The following is a 13,615-nucleotide window of genomic DNA, read 5'->3' on the forward strand; positions in this document are numbered from 1 at the left end:
GTCTCGCTACTAACTGAAAATTATTTATATACCAAGCCTCCTGAATAAAGTAATTATATTACTTTACATGACCTACCCTATTTATTTTGATGTGTATCTAGTAAAAAATCACATTACTTTTATATTATTAAAATACCATTTTACTTATATATGACTGATGGACTATATTACTTATATGTTACTGATGGACTATATTACTTATATATTAGTGATGGACAAACAAATAAAACCAGGGTCAATCATATCAAATGGTAAAAATAAATGCCCCAACTACTCTTGCTGTACATCTTTCACGGAAAAAGTAACACAGACAAAAAAGCAGTGACTTGTGTTAAACTACACTACCATTATTCAGCTAAAGGAAACACCCATTTCATACTGACACCCTCCCATCTCACAACTGTGGGGTTTGTACAAGCTCCTGGACAAGATAAACTGTGAAGAAATACTGGACCAGCAGGATCAGACGAAAATGGCAGGAAGGTCTTCATTCAGCACAGTACTTTTCCAGTACAAGCATGGAGTGAATGCAGTCAGGCTGGACTTAAGGACTTTGCTGCAACCCTAAGCTCAGCAGGGTCTTCAAGAGGCAAAACAACACTGCACAGCTCACTGCAAGGCTGCTAAAACTGATTTCCTCAGGAGTGCCAAAGCTGCAGCACTCCAAGGAAAGACCACTGGAACAGTGGGCACCGTGCAGTGCCATGAAGTGCCAAGCTGAAGACAGCCTTGGTGTCTGGTGTGGCTTTGACGGGGCTTACGCTGCGCAACGCTGCCTTCAATGCGGTACCCAAGGATGATGGCAGCCCGCTGGATATCCACTCTGTTCATCAGGTCTGAGCACTTCAGAGCGCTCAGTCTCTCCCCATCTTGGTCCTCCACGAAATAGATCAGCTCCACGGGGTTATCAACACCAACTAAGCGTGACACGTTCACAATCTGAAAAGAAATTGCAAAGCTTTTGCATTTTAAGTTGGATTTATTTGGACCTCCCATACATTTGGTCTTACAGTTCATACTCTCTCCCCCCTGCTGTAACTGAAAGGAAAATTTCAAGGGAAGTGATGCCTTACACAACACATTTTTATGGCAAACTTTTCCTTCCTGCCCCCCCCCAGTTGTATCATAACAATGTGCACATCTGGTAAGTAAAAGAACTGCTTTCACTCTAAAGATGCCAACACTGTGCCACTCTGGAAGCCTCTACTGCCTTTGCTTAGAAGAAGTGTTACTGCACTTTTCCCTTCTCTAAATATCTACTCTTAACTTTGATTTGTTATTCATAACTCACGCACCTCTTTGCTCCAGTTTTTCTAAATGTCGAGCAGCTATACAGGCAAATATTCTGTTAGCATCAAATAAAACTGCTTGCTCTGTTTCAACTTAAGCACTTGCACAGTCACCTTCATCCTCCAAACAGCTCCCCTTGGCATCCACCTTTCTTCAGGAAGGAATGTATTTGATGCTGTGGAAAGCAATTCTTCCTACCTACATCTAAAGACATTAATAATCAAAAGAATGTGTGCTATGAGGAAGCCCTGTAGATACTCTAGCCAGCAAACATCTACATTGCATATTAGAACCACATAACTTTGAATTCCTGTAAAATTACATCTTTTTATGCAACAACTCTCCCTGTTGAACCATTTACCATATAATGGTGAGCTCAAAGAAGAATTAGGACAAAAAATAGTAGCGGGTATGCTTTTTTTTTTAACAAGTTAGAAGGGCTCTGGAAGGAATTGAAATAAACAGAGAAATGTATTTTGCTTCCTTCAGAATTATCCTTCTGCTATAAAGTACATATTTAATAAATTATAATCTCAGAAACTGCTCATAGGCCTTAAGTAAAGTGAACACACAAATGTTGGCATGTCTGAGGCTTACAAAAGCAAATCTTTGTACTGTTTTCTTTCCTAGTTCCCAACTATACAAATCATGTCAAAGGAAAAAAGTATAATTTCTACCTCAACAGGAATGATCTTGGGGGACAGCAACTAAACATGCCCTAAGAAAACAATTCCCAGGAATGGAAACAGCAAGACTTAAACATATAATTAAAAAAAAAAAAGAGGGGAGAAAAATGATACAAGAGAAGCACAATTGTCATAAAAGTCTTGTAAAACAAACCAACTGAAAGCGAATAACAATGTTCAGTGTCAGCCATATTTGATGCAAGAAACATAGTATCTACAAATAGAGCAAAAAAAAATGTGCAGATCTCTGAAACACAGCAAGATCTGCTAAGAGGACCCATTAAATGGATGCTGCTGCTCAGCCGAACACCATTCCCTCTTCTACCAGTTAAGGGAAAGCAATCCCTGACTGAAGATAACAAAACAGCATCAATAAATCAGGTTTTAACACACATATTTGGCAGCTGTACAGCTAAATCTGGCTCAAATATACAGTTGGTTAACAAATGCCCACAGCTTTATATTATGTCTGCTTCAGGTGGGTTGCCACAGCCTGGTCTCAGTGCACAGAGCAGCAGAGTGTACAGACTGGTGTCTGCTTCCAGCACACATGAAACCTCCCAAATAGCACTTAACTCATAGGGGGGGTGAGGGAGTTTGAAAGGCCATGTGGGACTGAAAATCAGTGGGTTTTTGTTTTAATTTTATGAAGCCCCTCTGTGCATAGCAAAGCCACAGAAACAGAGAAAATTAGAAAATTCTTAAACTGAACTGTCGTGTATTTTATGGCCTGTGAAGAATCCAAGAAAGACTATAATTATGTGTGTTACACACATCAGGTAATGGTCCCAAGCTGACTGAATGGGTTAACAAAGGAACTCCTCCACAGCTGCCTTTAGAAAAGGCAGAGGGTAAGAAGGACAAGATTCCAGTGCAAGTTATCACAACTGAAACTCTACAAATTTTAACACAGAACTAAAAAGAGCATACGGCTCCCTATGCTGAGGAATAGGGATGAATGAGAACAGAGTGGAAACAGCAAGTAGCTGAAGGTATTTCAGCACAGTATAGAGAACATGGGAACAAGCACAAAAAGTTCAGTGGAGGTGCAGGCTAGCACTGATGAACTAAGTTTACTGTTTTAAGCTAGGTTTTATCTGAAATAATTTAATTTTGAATACACAGTATTTTATGACGACCCACACCATACAGAGAGAGAAGCTTCACAGAGAGAAGCTGCAGACAAAAATTCAAAACCATGGGGAGAGATGGTTATGGATTTCTCTTCTGGGAAAGCTGGTGACTAGCAGGGCAGTCTGGAAGCAAATACATAACACAATTACACTTCAACATAAACACAGTACCTGTGACCAAGTCACTACCTCAGTTTTCATGTCTGTCACACTGATTCACAAAATTTTTACTTGTTGATATTTGTAACTAGCCTCCGAGCTTGCTGAAACACAGGAAATGGCACATTTGGTCTGAACTGTTGTAAATCTGGTCAAGGAACTGAGGTACACAGTCACTGTGCCTGTTTTTTGCAGAGTTTCTGTATTCTAAGTTTTGTGACACATGGCTCCAAATTACACTCTCTGTGCAGCTTCAGACTGGTTTAGTCTCTATCCTTGAGAATGCTAAGAATGCAAGCAGAGACAAATACTATTTGCCAGGCATCCAACAAAGCAGCCCACACGTAAGGAAGCATTTAAGCATTTTACATTTATGCTTTGGCAGTGAGGGATGACATAGGGAGGGAGGAGATTGAAGAATTTTAAACGCAGGAGGCAGAAGGCAGGGAGGAAAAAGAAAATGAAAGAAGAAAAGACTAATTCAACTTCTGTGTACACAAATGATACCATCTTCGTTGATACTAGATGTGCATTTAACCTCCACAGAGGAAAGGCTTAACTGTGTTCAGGTGTCAGTAAATTTAATTTAAAAAGTGTTTCAAGTGAATATCATAGGTCAGTGAACAGAGTTGCCTTGGTAACAAAATCTAGTTCACAATTTCAAGCACAGAAATACAAGTGGTGGGGAAGCTTCCAAGGCATTCTCAGAGTCCCAGCCAGCCAGTGGGATGTCCTGGTCAGCGATCCCCAAAAGAGCAAGGAAGCCCTGGGTGAACTGTTGCAGGGTCTCCAAGGCATGGCTGCTACTTACAAACAAGCAGATATGTACACACAATCTCCAGTGCTCATGCATGAGGATTATTTACCTTTCTCTCCTTCCCTCATCACACTGGAGAAAAAAAATAAACGATAAAGATCCTCTTTCTGTCTTACTAAAAGTAGGATTTTAGTATCTGCTGCACCACTGTTAGCACACAGAGGTACAAACAGACTGTAAACAACATGACAAGAGGGGCCAGTTGCTGACTGGGATGGCTGCTGGAGGGGCCAAAAACCTCCCAGGAAAAGGTGAAGCAGCAGCAGTGCCCAAAGGCTTTATTTATAAACCTAAAAACTCACAGCAAGACAGGCTTTCCTCAGACAGCAGAGACACAAAGCCGTCAGCAGAAAAACAAGAGAAGGAATTCTTGCCTTAATGAAAAGCTCAATTCAGTCATTACATTCTCTCACAAACTGCTACTCCTCACACACATTGCGACTAAAATGCTACCTAACATGTTCTTTAAATCAGAACATTCCTCTTTGTTTAATTTACTAAGATCACCTTTTCACTTGCTATTAGGTTCAAAGGACCAAGCATGTTGAAGTGAAGGAAAATTTCTTTTCTTTTATTATCTGCTATATCTATTTATAATCTGTATTTTTAAACTACAATTAAGCCATTTAATTCCTAAAAAATGCAATGAGAATTATTACAGTAAACTACTGACAAAATATAGCACAGGTCTCTGCAGATACAATGCAATCCACAGTGAGCGTGTGACTTCAAACAGAAAATGCATATTGAAAATATGTATGACTCTATGAAACATTAATACAACGCCACACAAAAATCAGTGGAACTATCAGAGGTGTAACAACCAGGTGTGAGGCTTCAGAGGGGTTTTTGTACATCATGGTTCCAGGCTTTTTTCTCTTTTTATCGTGGAGTCCCACCTGTTAACAGCACAGAGAGTCAAACGGGGGGAAGGCCTGCTACTGGGTACCCTCCAAAGCTCTTCTTCTGAGTGTCTAGGTTTAAAGCATAATTTTTAACATTCTTAGGTATACTAACACATGCCTTTAGAAATGAAATCTAAACTTCACAAGGTATCACTTCCATTTCCTGAGCATGTGAAAGAAAACTAATATGCCTGCAGTAACATTCACAAATAATTGCTTCACCTCTTGACCTGCAGTCCTGATTTTCCACAGAGCTTAGAAATGTCACATTGTAATATACTATAAATATATTTCACCTCAGGAAAAGCTCTGGTCTATAGGGTCACAACGCAAGTGAAATGTGAGTCTAGTCTTTAATGGGTATATATAAATGCTCTGTTAATAAAACTATGCAACACTTTTGGTGCTGGCAGATTTTGCTCTTATTTTCACTTCATTGTGCTATACTATGATAGCAGTCACTGATTCGTGTGCAAGAAATACATATGGGAAAATCTGAATATAAAGCACAAGAAACATTATCAGCTCACCCAAAGACTTCAGAGCTTATAAACCTGGCTATGAGGAACAGAACTGACAGCAGTAAAAGGTTTATAGCAGATGTCTATGGACAAGACCCTCAGCTAAGAGGGGAACACCCTTGAAAGAAACTGAACATCATGCCAAGGAAGCTACCAAGGTGCTGTGGCACCTGCAGGTACCTGCTGCTCTCATCCAGGAATGCAGGACACCCAGCACACACACCTTGCTGCAAGGCATCTCTTCAGCCTCCTTTCTCCCATATCTCCTTCATTACAGCTCTAACCCTACTTGAAAGTGTGGGCTGGGAGCACCTGGAGAAGCCCTGTGATGGTAAGAAGTGCTAACTGCAAGGAACAGAATCCTCCTCTGCCCAAAGACAGCAGTTGGCAGGCTCTTTGCACTAATTAAGTGCCATAAATGAGCAGCACTGCTGTCTGGAACATGAGCTGCAGACGTCATCTTATGTCCCAGTACGTAATAAAAAGTCAAAAGAAAAATGCTGTATTTTCACTTTTCAGAATACTATTCCTTATCTAAAAAGGATGTGCCAGTAATTTTGTGCATCAAAAATAAATTACCTGAGCTTTATTGTGCAAAGTCATAAAACTGTAATCTAAACATACACATTTTATAGGCTGTGGTACCTTCGCTAGCAACGTAAGGAATATTTGTTAAATTTAAGACATAACGAACAAAGTGCAATAAAAGGTGTTGGGAATAGGAGGTCTGAAGCAAACACCTATTTGCAGCAATTCAAAGCTGTATGGAAGAAAAATAAAATAAAATCTCTATTACTGAAACAGATGTTTCTGAGACAGGAAAGCAGAAGTAAGAATATCCCAACATCCGGAAATTTAAGTGGTAGCAAAAACTGTAGGATTAAATTAAATAAAGACAATAGGTCTGAAATGCAAAAAGGGCATCTGGGAGGTAAACCAACTGTCAATGAATTAGCTGGAAAAGGTAATTTTTAAGAAGATGAGCCATTTAAAAAGTACTTTGACTTTCAGATTGTTGAACTGACTAGAAAGAACACACTGGAATTTAAAACTTTAAATTAAATATCCAAGTCTTCTTGGACTCTATGTGAATAAATCCACCTGTGACTCTAAAATGCTAAAGCAGCAGTGGAATCCAGATAACAGAAGTTGCTATGTGTGCAAAATTAGGCATGATAAATCATTTTCACCTGAAATCCAACCCTGTGACCGGAGTACTGTGACAAATAAAAAGGGGTAGAATGTACTACTCTACTGCTGCATCAAGCCACACGTGATTTTACTTTGTATTTCTACACCACTACCAAAACATCACAGAGATCTGTGAAGTAGCTGTCCCAGGAGATTAAATTTTTTTTCAGATGATCGTTCTGTCTCTTTCTATTAGGCACCTCATGTAAGTCAAACAAGTAGAAGATTTTTAAAAATAAGTTGTTGGTAAAATAATTTCAATGTTGTTTCTAAGAAGCCATCAGAAATTTTTAGTAGGCACTTCATCAGTTATATGCATTTGTTATGTTTAGATTAAAATACATATGTGGTGCTTAAAATAAGAACCGTATTTTAGGTGCAAAACACCTAAAGCATCACCTACTAGCTAAAGGTGATCCTTCTGAGTTATATTTCTCAACTCAAAACCTGAACACTTTAACACTAACGTCAACTTATTAAGTAATTTATTATCCTTTACTTCTTCATCCTTGGATTTTGAGCTCTTAATACCTGCACAATGTTGCTGCCTGCAAAACTGGCCCGTCTCCAAACGCGCCCTCTGACCAAAGCCTCGTTGAACAGGTGAGCGAGTTTCCTCTCCATCTCAGCCCGGAACACTTCCTCCTGAATCCGCTGGTCCACGACACCCAGGAGAACTGCATTGCACAGAAAGCAGCCCAAGAAAACTCAATTCATTAGTAAAACTTCCCAGTTTCTTCCCCGCAGCTTCAATTACAAGCTTTGAGTCGCCCTGCGACAGCTCAGGGACAATTTGAGAGCACCTGTATTTAAATGGCAATTCTGACCTGTTCAGTTGGAGGTTATATGTTGGAAAAGGCAAGCATTTTTGGGGGGAAAAAGTGAAAATAAGTAATTTGGGGGGGAAAAAAAAAAAAACCAAACAAAAAAACCAGGCAAAAGATAGTTTTGGAACCTTAACCGTGCTAGACAGACCCAGGATAATAAGGAAACTATTTCAAATCTAAAAATGCATAAAATCATGAGTATTCAACTAATTTTTTAAAGACACAAAGGAGAAAATTTAGTCTAAATTGTCTGCTTCAACTAATTGCCATCGAAAGTGTTGTGTTCACAAGTGATACAGAGCTGGGGAGGGCAAGGGTTCAGAGTCACAGAGAAAAAGTAGAAGAGCAGCACCTGAATGAAGCTGTGCATTCAAGTGAACTTCCCCTGATAAGATTAACAAGTATGCCAATCACAGCACAAAAAAAAATGGTCTGCAGCCCTGCTCACTTGGCAACCAGGTACCCTGGGTCACTGGGGCAGATAATGCTGAGAAGAATCCCTGAAGGAAAAGGAAAAAAGGGTGGACTTCTACTAGCAAGAAGGCATCCAGTTGGAGAAATGTGGAGTGAATGGAGCAACAGTCATTCAAATGATCCAACTGAACAATCCTCCAGGACAGCAAAGCAACTCACTGCTGACTGCATCAAATAAATTTAGTTTTAATTCTCCTCCACTAAAAAAGTTTGTCTTTTATAGAAGTCATTTTTTCTGTGTTTCCACATTTAAGTGTGGTGCTTAATAAAAAGACACCAATTAGATAAAAAAAAATATAGTTTTAACTTTTTAATTTTTTAAACCAAATATATTTAAGTCACTTTTTCAATTTGAAGCTTTTCACTGCAGATGTCAGAAAAAGGAAATATTTTCATGATTTCTCACTGAAATCAACAGTATCTGTCTTCTAAATTCAATCACAGACTAAGTATCTCAAAATTAAATAGCAAAATAGACAGTGACCTAAGGCTATTACATACACCAAGCAGGAAACTGTTCTTGCCTGTGTATTGAATTTCAGTATCAATAAATTATGTTTAATAGCATGAACTGTATTGTACAACAGAGGGGGAACACTGCATAACCCAGCTTTTTATGACTACTGGGATACATGCACATATATCTGGGTAATTTGATATTAAAAATCTTAACATGCATAGACTCTATCGTTTTCCCATGTCATGATTCATTACACTTACAATACAAAACACTGACTGAAAGCACTGATCCAGCCAAAGCCTACGAGCTCTTCCCAGAATCCTGTAAGAACTGAGACTACAAATAATTCCACTACAGCTAAGAAAAAAAAAAATTGCAGCAATTGGCCTTCAAAATCTTACAGGCAGGAAGTTTATCAAAACCCATGGGAATGTAATTTCAGAGCTGGAAGAACCCTTTTTCCACTGCAGGAGCTAAGGGAATTTAAGGGGAATTTTCAGCAGCAATGGACAAAACTAAGGCTGAGCAAAAGAGGGAGCAGGTATAGCCAAAAAAGCAAATATAAATCTCTAAGGAAAGATGCCACTGACTATGAGACACACATAGCAGTTTCTCCCACATTAGTGAGAATTATCTGAAATTCTAAATCTTTCTTCTCTGAAACAAACCCATATGGGCTTCAAAAATTTAGGTGCAATTTAGTTTCCTGCTTAAAGAGTAAAGTGGTGACTGGTGGGAAAAGACAGGGAAACCTGGAAAAAAGAGCAAGTCTATACAACAGGGGAACTTTAGGTGATAAAGGCTGTAGGAAGACAAGAGTGTATCCAGTGGGACACCTGCATCCTAAGAACAAGTTTGGTAGGCAAAACCTCCTCACCAGGCTTAAAAGCAGCAGGTAAGAGCTACAGCAGGCAGGCAACCTCAACAGCCTTTGAACACCTAAACATGACAGCTCAACCACATCCGTAAATTACAGAATAAAACATTCAGAAGACTTTGGTGGGAGGGATCTTCTGTGAATGAATCAGAGGAGATCAATGAAATGCGACAAAACTCTTTAATGTACTCGGAACTCAGCTATTTTCACTGTTTTATTCTGGGCATGTTTTGGTAGAAAGCGTCACACAAATAAAACTTTGATTTTTCACTTGGAATAGACACCTAAAAATCAACGTGGCATATTGACAACATGCAGAGTAGACACTTTATGCCTGACAGTTAGAGTTGTTTCGCTAAGAATGAACTGCCTTATAGACAAAAAGTGCTTTGTGTGCATTACCAAGGAATTTCAGTAGTTAATTCTAGACCATGGATTTATATTTCCCAGATATTCCAGGTCACTGGGCCTTTGCTTTTAGAATTTATTCAGCCCAGACATATTATTACCTCATAAAAATGCAGCACCCCTAAGCTATCGATATTTATGCAGGCTGGTTATCCCACTAACAAAACTAACTGCACTTTTACTTACTCACAGAGACTGTACATACCTGTTCTCACCCAGGAAGACTTCATCAACTGGGACACATTAAGCTTAGGATAATGAAAGGCTGAAAGAAAAACAGAACGGAAGAAAAAAACATCCATAAGAACAGCATTCTGAACAACAGACACAAAACCAGAAGCCACTACATAATTTATACTGTCAGCAAGCATCTTATTTACACAGATGCATTACTGCTCCTGAGGCAATGCAGACACAATGGCAAGGGAAGTGCTCCGAACGCACACTGCTGAGTTTGTCTCCAACAAAAAGAAGCTAACTGAAACAGTCAGATTTACTACGTGAAAGACTTCAAGCTGCTGCACCGAGGTCATTGCTCCCAGGAATTTAAAAGCTCGCTGTCTGCATTGTGCCCCTTACTGAGCTAGCTGCAGGATCAGACTCTTGCTCAAAGGGCAGTGAGGTAGCTCATGAGTGTCTCAGGATGAAAATAAGACCTTCTCTGAGACAGAAACTACAAGGGAACAAAAAATGTGAACCAGGGAATTAAACACACATGATTTGTGTTCCAGACTTGTGCAGGGGGAAGCATTTTTAAAACACAACACCTTGATAATTATTTATTTTTTACAAAATCCACAAATAACTGCACATAGAAACACCGCTTTAGACAAATCTCATGGCTTGGTGGCTCCAAGCTTTCTTAATTTCTAAATTTTGTGAAAAAAAAAAAAGCTCAGCTCCAGCGGGAAATCCTTTCCCCAGTAAGAAAAACAGTCTATTTCTACTGACTTCGGTACAGATAAGATTTTTCCCAAGGTTTCCACTGGAGAGCAGTAAAGGCATGTTGGGAAAGAAGTGAAGATGGGGGCTGGGCCAACAGTTTCCTCAAGGGAAGTCTTAAGCTTCACTATGGCAATAAGGAAAAGGAATGGTCTTAACTTTCTCAAAATATTTAATCCAGATGCCGTCTAAGCATTATACAAAGGTTAATTTTTAAACCATTTCATGGACAGAAAGAATGCAGCACATAGCAATTAAATTACCTGGCCCATGCTGGATCAATTTAGAATAAAGATGTCTACAGTTGTGGAACAGCTTGCCACTACTCCACATTTCAGAGAAGTAGAAAACTAAAGTTTTACAAAATTAATGATGCAAGAATTTGTAGACAAGCTGTTCTCTGCCAGTGTACAAAAAATCTGATTCTTTTGCCCCTTAAAAAGCTTAGGAAATTTTTGGTTAAGGTAAAAGCAAAAGAATCATTAGTTACATTTTACCTTTTATTTTCACAGATCTATAACTAGCTCCTATTATCGAAAAAGAAAAATAACAAAAACAAGAAGCAAATCTGGTTATTCCACCTATATTTCAATAATAGCACCACTAGATTCAAGATGACCACCTGGCTGGTACTCTGTGATTTACTATTCAGAAGGGTGTTAGAATATGGTCCTTTTTTCTGAACAGGAAACACTGGCCCTCTGGGCAAGTGATCAGGATGAACTAATTTTCCAAAATTCTCCGACAAGCAAAAAGCACTTCAGAGTCCATTTAAACACACCCATTTGTTTTTGGCATCCTGATACTCAACTCTTCTGCTTGTAGCTTTTAGATTGAAATTCTATTTACTCTAGTCATGCAATTGTTTACTTCAATTTAGAAATGGAAGCTGAACAAAAAAACCATAAACTAAACTGAAAACTGATTCTGTTGTTTACCAATGCATGGAAAGAGCACGATAAGGAAATAAAAAACCTTCCAGTGACCATAATGCTTTGAACTCCTAGCAATTCTGAGGTTTTTTTCCTTCTTTAACCCAAAATCATGTTTTGCTTCAATACTCTATGTGCTCTTCACACTTTTCCTAATTAGTACTTGAAAATTATTTAATTCATGCAAATTGTTGGGTGACTATTCATTTAAACTTTCCATGGAATTAATGCAACTTAAAAATAAACCAACTTGAGCAGAAAATCTTGACACTGGAAAGGAAGATGTGCTGTGATCACTGCCAACTAAGGCTAGGTTCTAAAACCTGACAAAGAATGCTGAAAATTGTCAGAAGTCAGCACATCCAGGTTCCATTTCTTGTACCACAGGTCACTCAAGTGTCTCACCAACACACCAATCTTGAGCTCTTCTGGAGTCTTGAGCACTGTAGCAAGATCGTACTTGCAAGATTTCTAATGTCCTAACTAACAATTATAAACAGATTGTTATTCTGAGGGGGAAGCTGGATAGACAAAATGCAATTATTAGCTAGATTGCAGCTGGTCTGCTAATGACTCTGGATGCATTAATGAAGTAGATGTTGGCATCATTAGAAGATTCTGACACGCAGCCCTGGAGCACCATACCTTGTAACAGCATTGATCTGATGCTGAATGAGAAGGGAAAGGGTCACCTGGTCACCCAGAGACCTACTGACAGCACTCCAAAGCAGAGCACTCAGGGCCACTGCCAGGTGCTCTAAGGATCTCTGACTCTCTCCTACAGACGTGTGGGACCATGCAGGATAGAACTGGGACCATGATGATTGTTTTTATTTCTGATTAATGAAGAACAGTAGTAGAAAGCGTGGTGGGAATGCAGTATTGCATTGAAATGAGTCAGCATTAATTGAAAAATGAGATTCCATGCAAATACTGGGGTGTGGGCAATAGCAACACGGTGTCTGTTTAAAATCTGATCCAAAATCCACACAGAAAAAATATTCCAAATATTTCTGCAGTCCTTGGATAAATTTTATATTTATCCTATTGGCCTTGCAACATCTCCAAGACAGCCAAAACAGATGACATGCATCAAAGTGCTGCTTAGCACTGAAAATATATCAAGTCCCAAGGCAACTCCCTCTACTTAAAGTCCCAATAAAAACACAGAGCTTTATTCAGGATAAGTTCATGAAGGCAAATATTGCCATCTACTCCACAGTTAGCCTTTACCTGACCTCCAAGGAATCAGCTAGCCACAGAGAGATACCAAATATATAGTTTCCTGTTATGCTTAACGAACTAGCACCCAAACCCTGTAATTAGACTTGGTTTTCTTTCAGCTGACATGTAGGTCATGTCTGAAACATGAGCTGTAAGGTGGACAATGAAAAATAAGCATGGGAAAGGTGTAAACTGGACACTTGAATAGTAACGTTGCTGAAGTCACCTAGAAGTCTTGTTAAGGAAAGAAGAAAGTCTGGAAGTCTCCAGGTTTGGCCATTTTCACAGCCCAATTCCTGCAAAGAACAGTCCAAATCTGTCAAACAACTTTCACTCCTGGTCCTGACTCCATGTGAGTGGGGAAAAAACTGACAAAGAATTCCTGGTGTTAATGATGGACTGCACAGAGACAAACCACACAGTTAAAACCATAAACAGGACATGTTATTTATGTGAATAAAACCCCTGAGAGGACAGTGTGTGAAAGTCAATGCAAAGAGAACCAGTGGCACGGCACAAATAGGTTCTTTAGAACAAGGCTCATGTTTGGGATATTGATGTCAAAGTCTCACTTAACAATGGTGAGATGCATAAGTAGCTTTTCTTGGGTATGATCAACTTCAACTCCCAAAGTTGGGGGTTGAGCACTGGCACTCAGCTCACCCACAAATAATTTCTTCAGATGCAACTGCAAAACTTACAAGATCATGCACAGAGTCCTTTTAAAAAGAAAAGTCACCACCAAGAGTATTAACTGTTAGCACGCCTG

At 39.2% G+C, this 13,615-nt stretch overlaps 1 protein-coding gene across 1 annotated transcript in view; it reads right to left on the minus strand.

Annotated features, from left to right (window-relative positions):
• Positions 1-13,615, minus strand: part of KIAA1549 (KIAA1549 ortholog) — a 137,294-nt gene that overhangs the window by 41,432 nt on the left and 82,247 nt on the right. Inside the window, exons 7-9 of the mRNA XM_062491546.1 lie at positions 9,954-10,013; positions 7,234-7,379; positions 762-939 (exon numbers count right to left, since the gene is read on the minus strand). Of these exons, the coding sequence (XP_062347530.1) occupies positions 762-939; positions 7,234-7,379; positions 9,954-10,013 (384 nt within the window). The remainder of the gene's footprint in view (positions 1-761; positions 940-7,233; positions 7,380-9,953; positions 10,014-13,615) is intronic.

The sequence above is a fragment of the Cinclus cinclus genome, chromosome 4 (assembly GCF_963662255.1).
Source record: "Cinclus cinclus chromosome 4, bCinCin1.1, whole genome shotgun sequence".
NCBI classification, from domain to species: Eukaryota; Metazoa; Chordata; class Aves; order Passeriformes; family Cinclidae; genus Cinclus; species Cinclus cinclus.